At 44.0% G+C, this 21,139-nt stretch overlaps 1 protein-coding gene across 3 annotated transcripts in view; it reads left to right on the top strand.

Moving 5' to 3' along the window:
* ANAPC1 (anaphase promoting complex subunit 1) overlaps positions 1-21,139 on the top strand; it is a 74,816-nt gene that overhangs the window by 10,938 nt on the left and 42,739 nt on the right. Inside the window, exons 7-17 of one of the 3 annotated variants that reach the window (XM_054023840.1) lie at positions 4,873-4,946; positions 8,123-8,268; positions 9,266-9,486; positions 11,975-12,184; positions 15,150-15,245; positions 15,752-15,842; positions 15,947-16,012; positions 16,967-17,104; positions 19,033-19,173; positions 19,554-19,614; positions 20,219-20,406. In XM_054023840.1, the coding sequence (XP_053879815.1) occupies positions 4,873-4,946; positions 8,123-8,268; positions 9,266-9,486; positions 11,975-12,184; positions 15,150-15,245; positions 15,752-15,842; positions 15,947-16,012; positions 16,967-17,104; positions 19,033-19,173; positions 19,554-19,614; positions 20,219-20,406 (1,432 nt within the window). Of the gene's footprint in view, positions 1-4,872; positions 4,947-8,089; positions 8,269-9,265; positions 9,487-11,974; positions 12,185-15,149; positions 15,246-15,751; positions 15,843-15,946; positions 16,013-16,966; positions 17,105-19,032; positions 19,174-19,553; positions 19,615-20,218; positions 20,407-21,139 lie in introns of all 3 variants that reach the window. The other 2 variants (XM_054023838.1, XM_054023837.1) reach the window with 2 other exon arrangements.

Genomic DNA, 21,139 nt, shown 5'->3' with positions numbered 1-21,139 from the left:
ATAGAATATCAGGGTTGGAAGGGACCTCAAGAGGTCATCTAGTCCAACCCCCTGCTCAGAGCAGGACCAATTCCCAACTAAATCATCCCAGCCAGGACTTTGTCAAGCCGGGCCTTAAAAACCTCCAAGGAAGGAGACTCCACCACCTCCCTAGGTAACGCATTCCAGTGTTTCACCACCCTCCTAGTGAAATAGTATTTCCTAATATCCAACCTGGACCTCCCCCACTGCAACTTGAGACCATTGCTCCTTGTTCTGTCATCTGCCACCACTGAGAACAGCCGAGCTCCATCCTCTTTGGAACCCCCCTTCAGGTAGTTGAAGGCTGCTATCAAATCCCCCCTCATTCTTCTCTTCTGGAGACTAAACAATCCCAGTTCCCTCAGCCTCTCCTCATAAGTCATGTGCTCCAGACCCCTAATCATTTTTGTTGCCCTCCGTTGGACTCTTTCCAATTTTTCCACATCCTTCTTGTAGTGTGGGGCCCAAAACTGGACACAGTATTCCAGATGAGGCCTCACCAATGTCGAATAAAGGGGAACGATCACATTCCTCGATCTGCTGGCAATGCCCCTACTTATACAGCCCAAAATGCCGTTAGCCTTCTTGGCAACAAGAGCACACTGACTCCATATCCAGCTTCTCGTCCACTGTGACCCATAGGTCCTTTTCTGCAGAACTGCTACCTAGCCATTCGGTCCCTAGTCTGTAGCAGTGCATGGGATTCTTCCGTCCTAAGTGCAGGACTCTGCACTTGTCCTTGTTGAACCTCATCAGGTTTTTTTTTTTTTTTTTGGCCCAATCCTCTAATTTGTCTAGGTCCCTCTGTATCCGATCCCTACCCTCTAGTGTATCTACCACGCCTCCTAGTTTAGTGTCATCTGCAAACTTGCTGAGAGTGCAGTCCACACCATCCTCCAGATCATTAATAAAGATATTAAACAAAACCGGCCCCAGGACCGACCCTTGGGGCACTCCGCTTGAAACCGGCTGCCAACTAGACATGGAGCCATTGATCACTACCCGTTGAGCCCGACGATCTAGCCAGCTTTCTATCCACCTTACAGTCCATTCATCCAGCCCATACTTCTTTAACTTGGCGGCAAGAATACTGTGGGAGACCGTATCAAAAGCTTTGCTAAAGTCAAGGAATAACACATCCACTGCTTTCCCCTCATCCACAGAGCCAGTTATCTCATCATAGAAGGCAATTAGGTTAGTCAGGCACGACTTCCCCTTCGTGAATCCATGCTGACTGTTCCTGATCCTCTCCTCTAAATGTTTCGTAATTGATTCCTTGAGGACCTGCTCCATGATTTTTCCAGGGACTGAGGTGAGGCTGACTGCCCTGTAGTTCCCCGGATCCTCCTTCTTCCCTTTTTTAAAGATGGGCACTACATTAGCCTTTTTCCAGTCATCTGGGACCTCCCCTGATCGCCAATCGATCTATCTTGGATATATACATGTAAACTGGATACATCTCCCTGACAACTCTCCATTCCAAGTTGTGCACCGTTTCTGGACTCTCACCACTACTTAGGCCTCTGCACCCGATTTATTAGGACGTTTGGCAGTACAGGAGGTGGGGTTTAAGCAGCTGAAAGGGGTCAGGGCTTTTGGGGAGTTGGTCAGAAGGGCTTGGAAGCTGGGTGGAATATCAAGAATTTGAAGGGAGAGGCTTGTAGAGGCTGGGGATGATGCTGAGGCCTGACAAGGGTCAGAGCCTCTTTTTGCATAGCTTCAGGGGGAGGCAGTGTAATATTCTACCAGACCTTATTACTACGGGGTTCTGTGACCTTTTGCCTGGGACTGGGGTCGCAGTAATGGTGGTGGGTTGGGAAATTCAGTCAGGGATAGACGAAGAAAGAGCGGCTGGCTCCTTCCCTAATTCCAAGACACTGGGGATCAGCTTGAGAACCCCTTCTCTGACCTCAGTGTGTGCTTTCCTTCATCAACACAGCCAGGGATGGATTAGGATTCTGCCCCTAATCAATAGGCGTAAAGTAGGGTGGATAATTATCAGAGTTTAAAAAAAAAAAAATGGATTTTGAAATTTTAATTAAATACATTTTTCTTTTTAAAAATAAACCTATTTAAAATTAAGTTTTAAATTGACACCCTGTGTTAAGGCCTAAACTTACTACAGTCTATTAGTGTCACTTACATTCAATTAAAAGTCCATATTCAAGTACTGTAGTGCATGTTTGCTGCTGAAGTTTAAAAGGAAGTCAAACCACTGAACTGGTGGAAGTCACTGGCTAAGAACCTAGAACCAGAGTTTGTTGAAGTGCTAAACCGCTTTTGACAGTAGTTGCCTCTGCAGTTGCAGAGAAAATATTTTCTTCATTTCCCTTTGTTCAACTAGTTCATTCAAAGTTGAAAAACCAATTAGGAGTTTAAAAAAAACCATGGAAGCTTGTTTTCCTTTTCCCATCTCTGAATAAAAATGAGAGAATGAGATCGCCCGGTTCTAAAATCTTGAAAAACATGGTGACCAGAACAATCAATTCAATTCACTAACTACAGGTAATACTACTTTTGTTTAAAGAACAAAATGCAAAACGTGTTTGGATGATAAAAAAATAAGTTGGTATCCAGCACTTTTAGGATAGGTTTATTTAACAAAAATAATTGTAAAATGCAATTTTTGTGTCATTTTAATTGAATTCAAATTTCCCTCCAAATGCAGCTTAATTCAAATCATGAATAAAAAAATTAATTTTCTTGTAAATAAGTGTGATGGGGGGGTGGGGGGGGCACTCATCTCAAGTGCCTCCTAATGGCTAGGTGTGGTACTGCGATCTTTCCCACTCCTATATGTCCCTTGTAGGTTGCTGATTTCTCTAGGCAGGTCTTCAGTGGCTCAGCCCTCTGGCCAAGTCACATAGTCAAATGGATGAACCCCTTCTGGAGTAACAGAGGTCCAACAAGGACTCTTGGTGTGCCCTTGTTAGTCTTCAGTCTCGTCTCTGGGCCCTTTAAATCCTGCTCTTCACGTAGGCTTTCTGACAGAGCCGTCTCCTCTTCTCAGGGCTTAGGCCACTTTCCCAGTGGCCAGTGGGGTAACCTGGGCCTGCCCATTGCTTCAGGTCCAAACCCAGGGACCCTATAAACACCATACACATATTGCTGCCTTTAATTAGTTGCTGCTATTCCCTGGGCTTTCTCCCATGTAGCCCTCTTCTCTTCCCCCTTACCTCGGGGCAGAACTTCTCAGATCCTCTTCCTCCTCACTGGATGCCAGTGCCAACTAGTTCTCTCTCCAGCTCCTCTGACCAGCAAGGAGCACCCTTCCTCGCTCCTCTGGTCCCAGCCAGGAACTGACCTGTTCAGGTCCAGCAGCTCCATTTATCTGATCCTTTTATTGAATTGTACCCACCTTCGCTGCTCCTTTTGTGGGGTGGAGTGCGGTGAGGTGTGGTAGTACCCCGGGGCCTCCAGCAGGGGGCCTTGGAGTGCCATGTGCACCCTGTCACAATAAGAAACCTGTTGTTCGCTATATGCATCCGAAGAAGTGGGCTGTAGTCCACGAAAGCTTATGCTCTAATAAATTTGTTAGTCTCTAAGGTGCCACAAGTACTCCTGTTCTTCTTTTTGTTGTTCACCATTTCCCAACATAATAAAAAATGTAAAAATTAAGACTCTGAATAAATGTGTGTTAAGCTGTATAATTGCTTAAATAAATGCGTATCTTCCTGCTTAGCAAAAAATACCAAACGTCTTGTAAAGGCTATAATTATAGTTGCCAATCAACATATTTTAGTGATTACCAGTCAATGAGAATTAATCTTTTCTTTAGGAAAAATAAGTTCAAATGCAAAGCAGGATTAAAATAAATTATTTAAATCCGTGTTTCCTGCACGCCAGTTTAAATCATGATTGACGTTGATGATTTGAATTGATACACGCTGGCATAAAGCCAGGATGCGGTGTTGGTTGGATTTAGGGAGTGGCTTGCGTAGCTGCCTTGGAGCTATGTGCATCCGTCCCAGGGTATGTGGTTCTTATTTTTAACCACGCTGAGATGCCATAGTGAGAAGTGTGCTCTAAATAGCTAGGGAGTGACCCATCATTTAGCAGTCTGCATTTCGAAAGTTTTAAATTAAGAACTTCCACTTTTTTCAGGCTTGTGAAAGTCGTGTGTTCTCCATAAGGACTACATGTCTAATCCAGTTTGAACATACAAAAAACTGAGCTGCGTTTTGGTTACTGGCTGTCAAAGTCCATAAGAATAGAAAAACTGTTTCTCTAATCCTATTGATGTTTTTCAGAAAACTTCTCCAGTGGCATGTGCTAAGTGTAAGAGGAATCTTTCAGGTGAAAAAGCTCAAAAATAGAGTTTAGAACTTCACTTTTGAGCATGCACACCAGCACTTGGAACCTAGTCCGACCTTACACTGTGGAGTAAAAAGGCAGTCGTACACAATGTTTCAGCTTTCAAATGAGATTTCAAACTGACATTCATGTTAGTGGTGGTCAGTTGAGATCTCTTGGCTCTTCAGTCTGTGTTCTGCCACGTTTTTATCTGGTAACTCCATGTCTGTCTAAATTTCCCTTGCAATTTCAGCTGGATTCCTCATTTCCTATTTTGAACTGTTAAGCATTGCTCTGTGCTGTTAAATAGCTGCATCCTTTCAGTGTAAGTTTTCTCAGCTGCGCCGAGATAAAGTGTACTAGAGAAACAAAGCTTGGGTTTTTTTATTGATGTGTTAGAGGAACCATTCAAACTGTACTTAATGGAACATATATGTCACTTGTTTATTTTTGAGGAGTTGACTGTTAAAATTGCAGTGGGTGTTTGTGATCCATCTGTTAGATTTTACAGCTTGTTAACGCTTGATTTTTAAATATATTTTTCCATTTCCTTTCCAGAGAACCTTTGCCCACTATGTTCAGTATGCTACATCCTTTAGATGAGATAACACCTCTTGTCTGTAAGTCTGGAGGTAGGTTGTCGTTTTAATTAAAAAAAAAAAAAATGAAAATCCATAAATAGAAATGAGTCATTCAGCAGCAGTATTATTGAATACAGCATTGAAAGTTTATCTTCTCCATCTTACAGTCTATATATTACAATCTAATGAATTTTCAAATATCTCTTTTTTAAGAATTTAGAAATGGATTATTTTAGCTGCTTCTCTGTTAGGATTTCATGTATGCAGTGTTGTAGCCATATTAATTAAATTATTTTATATTAAGTTACATAAATTAGGATTTCATGTCACTTAGGACTTGTCAATATGAATACTTAGTTCGTAGCAAGCTGTGGTGTAAATCTATAATGCACTCGTCTGCCACATGCTAACTGTCCGCATGGACCCTGCTGCTGTGCAGTAAAAGATTCCATGTGTGCACTGGTGTAGATTTACAACCTGGCTTGCTGCACAGCGTGCATATGTGTAGATCAGTGGCTCTCACCCTTTCTAGATTACTGTCTTGCGTATCCCCAAGTTTCACCTCGCTTACAAACTACTTACTTACAAAATCAGACATAAAAATACAAAAGTGTCATCGCACACTATAACTGAAAATTGCGTACTTTCTCATTTTTAGCATATAATTATAAAATAAATCAACTGGAATATAAATATGGTACTTGGATTTCAGTGTATAGTATATAAAGCAGTATAAACAAGTCAGTGTCTGTATGAAATTTTAGTTCTTACTGACTTTGCTAGTGCTTTTTATGTAGCCTGTTGTAAAACTATCTAGATAAGTTGATGTACCCCCCAGGGGTATGTGTACCCCTGGTTGAGAACCACTGGTGTAGACAAACCCTGTAACTGGTATTGTAGCTTTAGGATATTTAAGGTATCTAAAAAGACCTCTTTGAATGGCTGGCCACCGCGGAGGGATTCTACAAAGGAAAGAGAGAGTGGCTATCTTGCTTGGTTACATTTGAAACCTTGCTGTCATCGAGCTGTGGTGATTGACCCACATGTTACTGGGTCTGGAGTCATGATATTCACATTGCAGCTGACTCCCCACACTAACTCCATCCTTCTTGAAATTATAGCAGAGTTTTGGCTATAGTTAAGATTGAGTGTTGCTTGCTGTTCAAAGGTTGATTATTCTAAGTGCTCTCAAATCCACATGCTTACTTGGATTGCCTTGAAATCTGCAAGTCCCCTTGGGGGTGTGGAGTGGGGTTAGTGGTCTAAATTTGGGGTGATTTGAGCACCCATGGGGCCATCTTAATGACTGGAATTCCCTGGGCACAGTGCAAATTGGGGCCTCCACCATATTACGGTAGGAAATAAATAGGAATTCTTGCCTTAAAAAACACAACACAGTGGTAATAGGAAAAATTTTACAGGTATTCGGCTGCTTTAAAAACATCAGTGTCTGGATTTGTGGGCAGCAAAGTCATGAATGACATCTGAAAATTCAGTTTCCTGAAACACACAGGATTCAATATGTGTCAAAGACTAGATAGTCTTATTTTTAAACACCTCACTGCTGAGGCTCCCTGTCTGCAGGGGGTCCTGGGCAGGTGCCCAGTTTGTCAGTCCGTTAGACGTCCCTGAGCAGCCGTGCACTGTGAGTTCGGGCCTACCCTGGGCAGCTTTCCAGGAATGTGTGTTGCGCATGTTCCTTGCTTTGCCTGTGTTCTGCAGAGGCTCCTTTTGGAAGTTTTGCCCTCCGACCAACATTTCTGGTTTAAATGTGATATTTTTAAAGTGCTCTAAAATCCACATGCAGACTTTGATTATACACTAGTGGTATTATTAAATTAATTAATTAAATAGCGGGAAGATGGAAGACTCTAGTAGGTGGTTAGGATGATGTATCCATCCTGAACAATGGAACTGAGGGTGATCACAAGCAAGCAAATCATAGGGCTGCTTGGTCAAGGGGTGCCTCATGTGAGCTGCTCTTAATGTTTCCGGAGTCTCATCAGTTTTTTTGGTGCAGAGCTAGAGAATATAGGGCATTGTAGCAGTGAGGAGAAATATGGGCGTGTGTGTGTGTTGGAGTGGAGTAGAAGGGGAATTAGGAGATGGAAGAGTGAATGAGTAAAGGAAGAGAGGTGTGGGGTTGCAGCGAGGGGAGGGGGGCATGGATTGTTGGTAGGGAGGGGAAAGGGGTTGTGGGGGGGGGGTCAGCCCAGGAGGGGGTTGTGAGAGAGGGGGATGTGGGAGGTTGGTGGTAGTGAGAATGGGGAGAAATGTGGGGCAGGGGATGCCTGTCATCGCAACATTCAACTCCCATTTGAAGTTGCAGCCCCAGCCTATTCCCTCTCCTCTATTCCAGGCTGGACAGTGAGGGAGTAGGAGGAGATGCCTCCCATTCACTTGGTAACAGCTAGGGGGCAGAGCGAGCTGTGCCCCACACAAAGGGAGGGGGGCAGGGAAGGGATGGGCCAGTAGCAAAACCCCAGCACAGGGGAGGGCCATGCAGATATAGTGATATGCTTTTCAGCTGAAGATCTCAAAGCACTCTACAAAGGAAGTCAGCATCATTATCCGTGTTTTACAGAAGGGGAAACTGAGGAAGAGAGAGGGGACATGTCCAAGGTCACATAGCTGGGAATAGATGGATAGATTCCAAGGCCAGAAGGGACCATTGTCATCATTTGGTCTGACCTGTATAACACAGGCCAGCGAACTGCCCCAGAGCAATTGCTAGAGCAGAGCTTTTAGAACAACATCCAGTCTTGATTTTAAAATGGTCACTGTTGGAGTATGCACCACTGCCCGCGGTAGAGTTCTTCCAATGGCTAATTGTTACATTTACAAATGTATGCCTTATTTCCAATCTAAATTTGTCTAGCTTCAACTTCCAGCCTTTGGATTGTGTTAGATTATGTTCCCGGCTAGATAGAACCCAGGTCTCCTGAATCCCAGGCCAGTGCCTTAGCCATTAGGTAATGCTGCCTCTTATTTACACTGCTTTGAAATGCCTTGGATACAACAAACTGTGGCCTTTTCCCTCAGGTCTGAATGCTTAGCTATATACTCTTAACTGCCAAACACTCCCAGCGAGGGAATCTATATGGGAAGAACCAAAGTTGCAACAGAAATGGGACATGAAATGGTAGCTTTGTGTAATTAATAACACTATTACAGAAACTGTCCTTCTGATTTAGATGGGGTTAACCTGAGCGCTACTTCTCTAGCAGGTGTGTTTGGCTCGGCTAGAGTACAGTATGTTGCTGATTACACACTGCGCATTGTGTTCCTCAATGAGGAGCCTTCCATTGTGATGACCTATGACACCATTCAGAGTTTGCATGCTGTCTGGGCCCTTCGTAGAGTAAAACCAGAGGTAAGAAAACATTGCTGACTTAAAGATGGAGGGTGTGTGTGTGTGTGTGTGTGTGTGTGTGTGTGTGTGTGTGTGAAAACTCATAATATTTACAATCCAGTCCATATAATGGATAGCGTTAGATCAAAACAATGGAACTTCCGAGGAGCAGTTCCTCTTTCAGTTATCTCTCCATTCCAGATTTAAGGATGCCGGGTTTCCCAAACACTCAATGTTTAAATGCCTTAAGCAATGGTGGCTGTTTCTGGGGGTGAGTGGGGTGTCTGGGTGGGCATAGATATACCTGCCACACAAATGATGGGTGAGAAACGACATTTGTCATCATGCCTCTTTGGCTGTAGTCCTGGCAATCAGCTGACGAAAGATCTGCCAAATCTCAAAGCAACAAACAACTGGCTGCCATTAAGAGCCAGGTGGAAAACTTGTGGGAAAGAGACAAACAGATGAAGGGAGTCAGGGAGTGCTGACTCCCACCCTTCCTTCCTTCCTTCACCCGCCACCTGCTTCTCTCCAGGCCACGGGCAGGAGTCCCAGGGGGTTACCCCATGGCCCTTCTGTTCCTTCCAGTGTGGGTCTAGTGGCCCTGTTGCACTTTTCCTGCCTTCTTTTCTTCACTTTTTTTAAAAGCCAGCATAGGGAGAATCTACCTAGCCTTGCTGCTTGCTGTCTTCCTCCCCCTGCTCCATGCAGGAGTCCTAGGGGAAAAGCAGATGCTCTCCCCACCATTCTGTGGAGCTACTGCATGAGAGCTACCTCACTCTAGGGCTTGACTGAAATGTCAGTGTCCCTGGAGAACAATAGTATCTTCAGAATCTGCTACAGCATTACTGACTAGACCCCAGGGTTGAGAAGTCTAGCAGCAAATGAGTCTGTGTGTGTGACCTCTAACTTGAGTTGTGCTGGTGAAGTAAACAGCTGGTCAGTGACCCCAGGGCACTCGGGCTGCTATGATCCACTCATGTTCCTTATGACTTACAGCTTCTTTTGTCTCTTCCAGGAGCAGAGCACAGTCCTAAAGTTCTCTGAGCAGGTGGGGACGCCGCAACATGTGGCCACCAGCAGCTCTTTGACCGCCCACCTCAGGAGTCTCTCGAAAGGAGACTCACCCATGGCTTCCCCTTTCCAGAATTATTCCTCTCTTCACAGCCAGAGTAGGTCGGTGTCGTCGCCCAGCGTGCACTCCCGCTCGCCTTCCATATCCAACATGGCGGCTCTTAGGTGGGTGCTAAATGGATTGTGTGTTAACTAGTCGCGTAAAAGATGAGCACATCTGATGCAGGGTTAGCAGTGTACTAAAACGGTACCTATCTATCTAACTTACTTGGCCTCCGTTATCATAGTGTACTAGTGCCTCTCAGTCTTCAATGTATTTTTTTTCTCAGTGTCCTTGTGAGGTAGGGCAATGCTGTTATCTCCATGTTATAGCTGTGGGACTGGGGCAGAGAGAGACCAAGTGACTTGTCCCAGGTCAGAAAGATAATTTGTGGTGTAGCAGGGAACAGAGTGCAGGTCTCCTGAGTCCCAGTGCCACTGGGCTATCCACCCTCTCACCTGCCCTGCCTCGGCACGTGTATTGACATTCATAGGCAGGGCAGTACTGAGGCATGGGAGACAGTCTTCTCGACTCCCGAACACTCCTTTTTCTGTTGATTTTTACAGCTGATCATCCCAATGGTGCCTGATTAACTCAGTGAGAAAGCTGGCTACATCACTGGGCTGTAGACAGAGCGAAGTGGCAGCCTGGCAGGTCTTCTAGTCAAAGTTCAGATGTCCGCTGCTTTCGCCTCATGTTCTGCCGATTGTCAAGAATTATAAAATAAGACTTGACATGTTTTTATCTTTACCACTGGGATAAAATTGTCCCAAATTGTCAGCCATTGCAAATAAAGGTTCTGGCATCAAGGGATAATTAAATGACTGGGTTTACTTTGTGGAACAAGCTGAAAGGATGTTAAGTATGAATTGACAATACTGAGCCATGTAAGAAACATGAATGTATCTATTTTGGGTAGTTTCTGGCATCAGTATGTGTTGTCCCTGGCCTTCTGCAGTATGCTGTGTAGGCCTCTGGTATTTGTGATGTCACACGCTAGAATATCTCCAGTTGACAGGGAGGGTTTCACAAAGGATAAAAACAAATTTCAAAATTTAGGATAGTTAGAATTTTATTCTCTGGGTAGTGTCTCCCTCAGCCAGATTACTGGTGATATTTACATATAAATACGGTATATTTTTGCTCTTCTCACCTTTAAAAGGGTGACCAGAGAGCAGCCCACCCTATTTTAAAAAAAAAACAAGCAAAAAAACTCCTCTTGATGTTGGACTGCTGGCCAGCCCTCAGGCTCAGCCTGTGCTCTGAGTCAAGCTGGGTTCTTTCCATGATGTGCATCGTCCCCAGGAATAAGCGTTCTGCAGACCAAATTTGGTCCTTCCTTACAATCCCCTTGCCTTCAATGGTGTAACTGGTTGGCATTGAGTAAACAACTCTGGGTTGCAAATTGGAATCAAATGCAACTCACTCTTCGTTGTGTTGGCTCTACAGGATTTTCAGGAGGAAAAAGCAGCAAAGCCATGTGTTTTTGTTCCGAAGTCAGCAGACCTGACACGTGTAGATAGCTGGATATGAAGGTGCCATTTAAACATAGTTGCTTTTTTAGAGTAGAACTGCGCTGTAAAAGTGTAGACCCCATCTACAATCGCAACCTTCTCCTGTAGTGCCAATACCTGTGAGCACAAAGCTTCCACGCTGCCCTCCACTCTGAGATCCAGCTGCTGCAGTTCAGCTTGGCACCTTTGCTGAAGTTAGTCCAAGGGTGTGGAATTTGCTTCCCCAATATCACTGGTCCATTTCTCTCTCTCTCTTTTTTTTCGGTAACTGCCTCAACTTTTTTCATATGTTTTTATCTAGCCCATCAGTGGTTCCCATCTCTAACTTCCCTGCAATCTCTTTTTTAACCCTCTTCACGTGGTTGATCTCCTTCCCTTCCCCTTAATCAGTTGTATTCATATTGGGTTTATGTTGACTTCTTAAAACTAGTTGTATTGTGTTTAAATATCTTGCACAGCACCCTGTGGGCCTTGGTAGGGATAGTGAGGTATTTTAGAAACATAGAATGATGCACCTTAGGTCATTCCGTCCTCTCCATGCCCACCAATGGCCTTCAGCAGACATTCTGTGGCATCTTTCTAGAGTGAAAGCTCAACATCCTCTGTGCACTTTACTGTCTTGTTACTCACTTTCCTATGTCTCCCTCGGGAAGCCCGAGAGAGCTTTATTTCCTTCAAGAATCAGCCACTTGCACGTTAGATAAGTCGTGTACATGGAGGTAGGGCTCTCCACTTGCAGCACAGCTCAAGACAGCTTTTAGCATAAACACAGAACTGCCCTTAAAATCGGTAATATTTATACTGGGCAGGCTGGGGATAGGTTTTCACAAACCAGATTGCGCATTACGGGGTGTTTTCTATTTTTCCTCTCCTTTTCTCCTCCTTTTGAAGCCTCTGCCAGAAGTATTTAGCAAATTAATTGGAGGGTTGGTGTGTTCCTGTGAGCAAATGGGCTGGTATTGAATTAGCAACTGAGAAAATTCAGTGCTAGTGTGAGAGTTCCCTGGCTCCCCTTGTGGAAAAGGATTCTGCTGCACACACCTGAGCTTGCCTGACTTTACGATCTGTTTTCAGTAATGGCCCTTGTCTTGCTTTGCAGCCGTTCTCACTCTCCTGCCTTAGGGGTGCAATCTTTCTCAGGAGTGCAGAGATTCAACTTCTCCAGTAACACCCAGTCGCCGCGGCGGCACAGTGTGAGCCATTCTCCAAACAGTGCTTCCAGCGACTCCTTCCTTGCTCCAGAAACGGAGCCAATTGTTCCAGAGCTGTGCATAGACCATCTCTGGACAGAGACCATCATGACCATGAGGTTTGGAAGCTTATATTTGGGTTTAACTAGACCTGCGTTTCCACTGACAAAGACTAAAGTGAAATTGTCCTCAGTACAAACTTTTTGTAAGCTGTTGCCTCTTACAGCAAGTGTGTGTACAACTGAGTACACCGTAGTGCTTTATAACGAAGGATTGTTTAGTATTGTTGGGTAACATTTTCAAAAGTGCCTAAGTCCCTCTGTCAAAAACTACTTGGGAGACTAAGACTCAGTGAAAGTCAGGCTCCTAAAGTACGTCTACACTGGAATTAACCTCTCCCCCGCCCCCCCCCGGGCTTGCCCGTGTCAGCTGACTCAGCCTGAGACTCATGAGCCGAAGGGGCTGTTTAATTGTGGTGTAGACATTGGGCTCGGGCAATGTCTACGCCACAGCTAAACGGACCCTTAGCCCGAGCCCTGCACGCCAGAGTCAGCTGACACGGGCCAGCCGCAGGTGTGTAACTGCAAGTATAGACATACCCCATGTGTCCAGCTCACTTTTGAAAATGGGACTTGGGCACTTCTAAATACGTTAACCTCTGTGTCCTGTAGCCTTCTAAACTGGATTGTTGTCACATTGGATCTCATGAGCTAAGCGGGGTTGTGTCTGATTGCTACTTTGATGTGAGACCTTCAAGTACCAGCGTGTTGCAGAAGTGCTGTGGGTGGTTCAGTAGGTATCACTCTTCCCAGGAGGTCAGTGTTTGAACCAATGCATTGGCATGGGGTATGGGGCACTCTGGTTTTGAAGATGCTGTCTTTTTGATGAGCTAGCAAACCGTATCTTCCCCATCTGAAGACATTAAAGATCCCATGCCTCTTTTAAACAAATTATCGTATTAACCACAATGTTGTAGCCAAACTCCTATTTGGGTAATTACATTCTGCCTATCTAAATTCTTCTTCCTGTTGCAAGAGGATGAAATATCCTTCACTTTTCTCCCAAGCAGTTGTGTGCTGTTAAATAGCCGCTGCATTCCATCCCAATGATGAGTAAATTCCTCTGTGCATGGGAGTGGCACAGTAGATCTTGAGTATCTGGTAATAGGGGTAGTGGAATGTCAGTTTCTACAGATACTGTCGGCTAGGATTCTTACTCTCGAGTCTCGGCTCCATCCGATGTGTTCGATGGAATGTCTTGAGCTTAGTTTTTTGGTCCTCAAGGGTAAGGGGAGTTGTATAATGCAAATGCTCCTGGATGGGTCATCAGCCAAAGGGATTGAACCTGGAACCGAAAAGCATGAGCCTCTGCTGTCTTTCAGCTCCGAATCAGATCCGTTAGCTCAGAAGCTGTAGCTGGCTTATTGATCACTATCTGATGCAGCCACTAGACTGGGGACAGAGAACCAAGCTGTGTAAATGTGAGTTACACTTCCGGCCAGGAAGCTCATCCCAAGTGCCCAAGATGTGCTGCAGCTGAAATCTCTCTATGCGCCACCACTGGAAACAGGACACCCTGGCTGGGTTGTCAGCAGTAGAGCAGGAGCTCTGGATCTGAAGACATGACTGTCTCCTGCCTGGGAAAACAGAGACCTGCTTTCAAATCCCTGCTGCTCGCGACCCATCCAAAAGAGTTCTGTTACAACTGGCTTGAATGCGAGCCAGCCCCTCCTATTGGCAGTAATGCCTCAGTGATAAATTGACGTCATTTTGTTAGTACCAGGCCATAATTGTAAGTCTCTTGGCACCTTCTGATTATTTTGCTGCCTCTGGTGTGTACAGCGCCTCTGTCTCATCTGTGGATGTAATTAGCATGCTCGTTTTCTCCTAGATCATTAGTGAAGATGCTAAATAAAGAAAGTAGCTAAAATCACAGGAGTATCACGAGCGGCGTTCAGTGCTGCTGCCGTTGTGCTTGGCAGAATACCGAGTGAGCTGCCCAAAGTGGAGATACTACTAATGTTGGTATCATTGCAGCCAATGCCAAGCCATGGGCTGAAGCTTTCTGTGTGAGGAGATCACGTGGCTCTAGAGGGCTGGAGCACAGCTAGTGCAAGAGAGGCAGTGCAGGGCCAATTCCTGCTTGAGCAGAATGAGTGTATGAATCTTATTTCCTTTGCCATCAGCACCAGTTAGGGATTCTGTTCATTGACAGTTTTTGGTGGTGAACATGTGCCCAGCTGGTGGCTGGGAGCTTGTTCTAGCCCCTGTGAGAAGTGATCAGTGCTGGTATCACTGGGGACTCAGCTGGGCATTTGCAAGGATACCGTGGCAGCAGCGCTCACATTATAATATCAGGGGGTAGCCATGTTAGTCTGTATCTACGAAAACAATAAGGAGTCTGGTGGCACCTTAAAGACTAACAGATTTATTTGGGCATAAGCTTTCGTGGGTAAAAACCTCACTTCTTCAGATGCATAGCACATTATAATAGGTGCAAACTGTACACAAAAGCAAGCCTGACCAGACAACGTTCCTCCCTTCTAAATCAGCACTGTTATTCATTATGATCATATACTAAAGTCCTTTAGCCAGCTTGACTCCAAATGCCAATGCTACTGTTGAGATCACTATACAAATTCGAATGCTATTAAGTGGTTGAAATTGGTGCTGTTCACTTCAAAGAGGCTTCATGCAGCTACTGCAGGCTTTTGGTGGGGGACAGCTGCCTTTGAGCAAATATGACCCAAAGGTAGAAACCGAAGTAGAGCAGTAACATTTGGAATCAAACAGAAAAGTAAGGATAAAACAAATCTGACACTAGGGTTGGCTGGTAAAGCCTGTGCCCTGAGTGCCCCAAACTAGGGAGCATGCAGGTTGGGATCTAGGAATACTAATTTCTAGAATAGTGACACACATTGGGGTGGGCAAACTCTGGCCGTCCAGTCCACTGTTTGGCTGATGTCCAGCCGTGTCTTACAGCTTGCTGTGCTTAATATTCTCTTCAGTAACACTCTTCCACTGACCCTAGAGCAGTGAGCCAAAGCACCGTGCTGATCACTGCCTCTTGTTTCAATATTGACAGAGAGAAGAATTCCCAAGCCTCAAAAGTGTTTATTACAACTGACCTTTGTGGACAAAAGTTCTTGTGCTTTTTAGTGGAATCCCAGCTCCAGTTGCGGTGAGCATGTGTGGGTTTTTCTGGGTCCCTGTGAATTGCTGAATAAATGTTAGAACTATAAAAATAACTAGCTAGATATGGGCTAGTGAAGTCTGTTACATTAATGTGATGCATGTGTCTCTCTGTCACATGAATGTGTGCAACTACGGCATACACAGGTTTGGGCATTTAAATAAAACTAAGATTAAAAAGAAATTCATTGTCCTTCCAGTGGCATGCTTGCTTTTCCCACCCTAGACCCTTAGAAGTATTGTGGGTAATTTAACAAAGATTATTACTTTGAATGATGTTAATTAGCAGCGGAAAAACCAGCATTCCTCATATTAGAGTTTCTGTAGAAACAGTGTTATCTTGTGTTAGAGGAGGGGAGGATACCACTGTGAAAATTAGTTTTCATACATCACTGTTTTAATGTCCTCTCCCTCTTTCATAACACCACATAGGAGAGAGTTTCTGGTATATAACGTTTTTGGTTGAATTTTTTTTTTCCCCTCCTAAATATTTAGCTGTGTAAAGTTTCAAGAGAGTAACGATAAGTCACAGCTGATCTTTGGTTCTGTTACCAATATACAGGCAAAGGACGCAGCCCCTGTGGAGGTAAGCATGTGTGTTTAAATATAGAACCTTGGTGTACTTTCAGTGTCTAAATGTAGTGTTTACTCAAATACAAGATGTTTTAACGCACTGTTTGGTATTTATAGAGCATTGACACATTGCTGGTTCTGGAAGGCAATGGGAACTTGGTGCTGTATTCTGGAGTGGTTCGGGTACGTACTATCATATAATCAAGTTAAAATGCTTAGTACCCCAAGGGAAAGACGTTTGAAATTTCCTATGTCACAACGGGGCTATTGTAACTTCTGTTACCAGCGTCATGTCAAGTGTGTTTGATATGTAGTAAGCTGCTACAGCAGTTACTGCTTTAGGCCATTTTAGGAGACTTAGGACGTCAACTTCCTGGGGAGGTGGACAGGTCCTCGGATCAAATCTAATCAAAAGCAGGAGTTGGGGTCTGATTTGCCTCCTGCAGTGCTGGAAATGTTGCTCTTGGGTCATTGACACCTCAGAAGCATTAGGTCTGGAGATAACGTTGCTTGATGTGAGGTTTTCATGTCCAGCTTTTGAGTTATTAAGAACAAAGAGAATCCTATAAATATGAGAAGTAAGCAGAAGTTCTCCAAAGCTTTCAGTCTCTCATGAGGTGTCAATGGGTTTGAAATGTCAAAACTTGTTACTTTGCAAAAGACTGTTGTTATGTTGTACGTCCTTTTTTACACTTTTATAGTTAACTTAAAAATAGCTAACCCTATTTTATGTAGAAAGACAAATATGCTTTTTGCTTTATGTTTGGAAACTGTAAAACAGATTTTTCTAGACATTTTTATACCGTTTAAAAGTAGATTTTTTTTAAATTGAAACTGTCATAACTTTAAGTTGACTTAAATGTGCAGCAGTGATGCAAGCCTGTGGAAATGTATAGAAGTAGTACTGGAAAATACTGTAATGTGTCAAAGCTTGGGGAAAAAGGAGTTAAAATGGGACAACTTTGGACTTGTCTATCGATTTTTTTTTTTTTTTTTTTTGAATTTCACGATATACCCAATTTTCTTAACCTTTTTCTTTGAAGTATTAATAATTTTAGCCGCTACTGTCATTGACCTGAACGTGTGTGCGTTAGAGGAGTTTGCATGTTAAAACTAACCATTTCTTTTTATATAAAGGTAGGGAAGGTTTTTATTCCTGGACTGCCAGCACCGTCGCTGACAATGTCGAACCAAATGCCTCGGCCGAGCACCCCTCTGGATAGCCTGAATACTCCTTCCAAGCCTTTGAATAAGCACCTCGGGCCCTTAGAGGAGGTGAGAGAAGCGAACTGTTTTATTGAAAAAGTTTGTTATATACTTGCAAAAGCCATGATGTCGCTGAGCGCCTGAGTCTGTTTTCTGCTGGACTAGGCCCCATTACACGTTTCTGGGTATAGCTCATTCCCTGCATCTCCCTGCCCCCTCCAACAAAACAAACCATACCCATAACAGTGCAGTTCTGCTGGCATAACTGTGTCTGCACTAGGGCTTCTGCCATCCTAGCTCTGTCGGTCAGGGATCAGATCTCTCCAGCCCCCTGACTGACAGAGCTGTGCTGGCAAAACTCTGTAGTATGGACAGGGCCCCAGGTTGGGTATGAGGGTGGGCTGTGAGTACTGCTGGGGAGTGAATGGGGATGTTGTGAGAACAGTGAGATTGCGCCTGTGATTGTGCTTCTCCCACTCAGTCTCCTCAGCTCAAACTCCACTTACTCCCTCAGCCCCTCGCCACAATCTATAGCAGCAACCCACCGAAGCCCCCTGTCGAACCACCTGTCCCCTGAGAGCATGGGGAGGAAACGAGTTTTATGCTTGTGGGGAAGAAAGGAGAGCCACTGGGCTGAACCCCTCGTGGTGTGTCAGAGAAGATCTCTGTTCTGACGAGCCTGTGACCGCTCGTCACAGAGGGACTTCTTGCCGCTCAGTTTCTCCCATCCATCTCCTGCAGCTCAAACCCCACTTCCTGCCTTCGCTCTTGACACCTAAGTCGGCTAGCCCTCGCTCCTCAATGTGCTTGCCTCAGTCAGGTGGTTCCGTACTCCTCTGCCACATTCCGCTTGTCACTGTTGATGTGTGTCAGTGTAAATCGGTCAAAATGGAGATGCGCATTGTGTGGTAGTTGTGTAGGAGACTAGGGATGTGGCATGACTCTCTTGTCACTGTGCTGTCAAGAATGTTCAAGTAGCTGACAATGTCATTTAAACTCATGTCTCTCTCGTTACCGAGTGTAACGCTGCCTGCCGTGATTCAAGAGCATGAGTACCCACTCTTAGGAAGAGCGCACAACCCCCACATTGGCCGAGAGTTCTGTTCTTCGGTTTCACCAACCAATTAACAAGCATAGACTCCTCAGGCACTATAATAGCCGTAACTTGGAGTCACACATGGTCCTCTGGGTACTTTGATCCAGACTAGCCTACCTGTGTGTTAGATGGTCCCTTATGCCAAGGATCACAGCATTCAGGTTACTCCCAGTCCCAAAGGACCAGTCACCAACCCCAGGTCAATTGCACTGTAGATCTCACACTGAAGTCAAGGCTTCTAGCCAATCCTATAGTAAACTCTATAAAGATTTATTAAATAGGAAAAGGACTTTAGAGAGTTATTTACAGGGTAAAGATAGATACGCAAATGAATTAAAATCTTAAGCTTCAAAAGGTAATAGAAGCCTCTATAATCCACAACAAATATCTTTTGCTCTCTTTAACATCCCACAGTATTCCATCTAGTGTCAATGGATCTTTCCTGTTGGGAAGTGTATAACACCATTTTTTTGAAGATCAGCCCTTCACACTAATTAATGTCTCTCTTCTGCCTGGTCATTTACACAGTCAGAGAGGCTCACTTAAATATTACCTTACAATATGGGATACAGATGTTATAAGTGAGATTAATGCTGGCAGCAACTCACAAGCATTCAATAAAATCTGAACACTAAACACATTCTTATCATTCTAATATCTGTTTTTAACAATTCTAACACACAGGTGAGCCAGACGGATTCCAGCTGTGTGTTTGTCAGTGTTCCAGGGACTTTGGCATGCGCTGGTGCTTGGTCTGCCAGCGTCACACCTAGTCATTAGTGTCTTACTGGAAACCCTAAAATGGAAGGATGAGGATTGGTTTCAGAATATGCAGAGCCCAGACTTGTTAACTTACCCACCCACAATTTCAGCTTTTAGTTATTGTTTTGTCCCTTTGCAGGGAGTGCTGTTGTCTCCAGTTCCAGAGTTGAGGGATTCTTCCAAACTTCATGACTCCTCTTACATTGATGATTGTACTTTCCAACAACTTGGAACTTTCATTCATGCTGTGCGAGACCCTGTTCACAACAGAGTAACTCTGGTAGGTGTTTTCCTGTGGCTTGTTCCTGAAACTGGGCGAGCAAAGTATAATGAGCCCTGGTTTCTCCCGGGTAGTAAGCTCTTCAAAGAGCTTCTGACTCACAGACCGGTGTTGCACTTCCACGTGCTCAGTGCACGTGCTTACCCTATAGAATGTCCTTTTTAAGAAAACTACCTCTTATCACTTACAGGAATTCGAGTACCTATAAGTCTAACAGCTCTCCCATGACCTGGAAAGTCTCAAGCTTAGTAAAAAGAACTGTTATGGATAAGTTTAATGTATAAAGCTTCCTGTATAGATGGACTGTAATCTTGGTTTTATCCGAAGATGCCCCTCATGATTTGACTTAATTTTTTTTTTTAATTTATTTTATTTTACAGGAACTTAGCAATAGCTCCATGGTTAGGATTACCATTCCTGAAATCGCCACCTCCGAGCTAGGTAAGGAACAGAATCCAACCCCTAAAACACAACTGCACACTTCATTATACAGCTGTGAAGTGTAGTATTTGGGCCACCATGATGCAGCACCTAATGCTGTAAGTTCATGTGATCAGCTGCAGACTTGCTGACCTATATCTAGCTATGCTCTGTAGGTTCACTGGTTCATAGCCAGTAGTATTCTCTGGTAACTTGGGAACAAACTGGCCTAAAATAAGTGTGTACACTGTTATTTAAGGAGTACGAGCATGAGAAATTTGATCTGTTAACACAGCTTTAGGAGTGAGCAAAAAAGGGACATGTTGCAAAAAAAAATGTTTAGAATTACATTTCCAGTGTCCTAAAACTGAACAGTGGCTGATTGCTTTGCAGTTGGAAGCAAGTTTTCCTTTGGCTTGAGATTATGCATGGAAATTTCCAGGCCAATAGATGGGCAGGGCTGAACTGTGTGGATTTTTTTTTTTTTTTGACGGTTATCAGAGGGCCAAAAGTAGGGCTCGAAATGGGTTTACAACAGTAATTGTGGAGTCGTGGGCATGGCTCCATTATACAAGCGTGGATGTGACAAAATAGTATAAACATTTTCTTCCCCCCCCCAAAACAGTGAAAAGATGTTTACAAGGAATTAAGTCTATCCTGCCCAAAGAAATTGCGGTACAAATGCTTGTCAAGTGGTATAATGCTTACAATGCTCCTGGAGGACCAAGTTATCACTCTGAGTGGAGTTTATTTGTAACCTGCCTCATGAATATGATGGGTTACAACACTGACAGATTGGCATGGACACGTAATGTAAGTAAACTCACAACTTTGTAGTTTGTTTTCTAGGCTTATGTTAGTATTAGTTAATTGTTTGCATAATTAATAATTTCACGAAGTTCAAGATGATTATCCAAATACATTCAGTTCAGCAGCAGGCATGCCTTAACCGGTTTTAAACAAGGCATCTCTGAATTATCAAATGAACTTTTCCAGTTGTGCCCATCGTGCTAATACCTAGGCTGCATATAAACAATTGTCTATGAGGATTATACACTCCCTTTCACCACTGATACTGCTGCTTTCAAAGTGTGATCATTCTCAGTTGTGAATAGTTAATATTCATGCTGGTTTGATAGAACACACAGGTGACAGTTCATAGTTCCGATCTCGAAGTGGCTGCATGGACCTTTCAGAACAGGATTTGCAGTGCAGATACTTGTAATACTTCGGAGTATTCATTCAGCTTTCTGTCAGTGGACCTTCCTGTCAGAACATTTGTTTGCTGGTATATTCGCAGAAAGCAAACTCCAGGGGCACGCACCACTGAAATGAAATCCATTGAAATGCATTTGCAGAATGAGCCCAGCACTAATATCAGCATTTCTCTTTCCCCCCCAAAAAACACTAAATATTAGAAAGTTAGAATACGAAATTCTCAAACCAAATGCACTTGTGGCTTCTGTACATAGATAATTGACTTCCCTTCTTTGTTGTATGTGATTTTATGGGAAAGTTAAAGGATGTAATTTTTAATGCTATGCCA

This window comes from Malaclemys terrapin, chromosome 3, assembly GCF_027887155.1.
Source record: "Malaclemys terrapin pileata isolate rMalTer1 chromosome 3, rMalTer1.hap1, whole genome shotgun sequence".
In the NCBI taxonomy this organism is placed as follows: Eukaryota; Metazoa; Chordata; order Testudines; family Emydidae; genus Malaclemys; species Malaclemys terrapin.
This window is presented reverse-complemented; position numbering and strand designations above follow the sequence as displayed.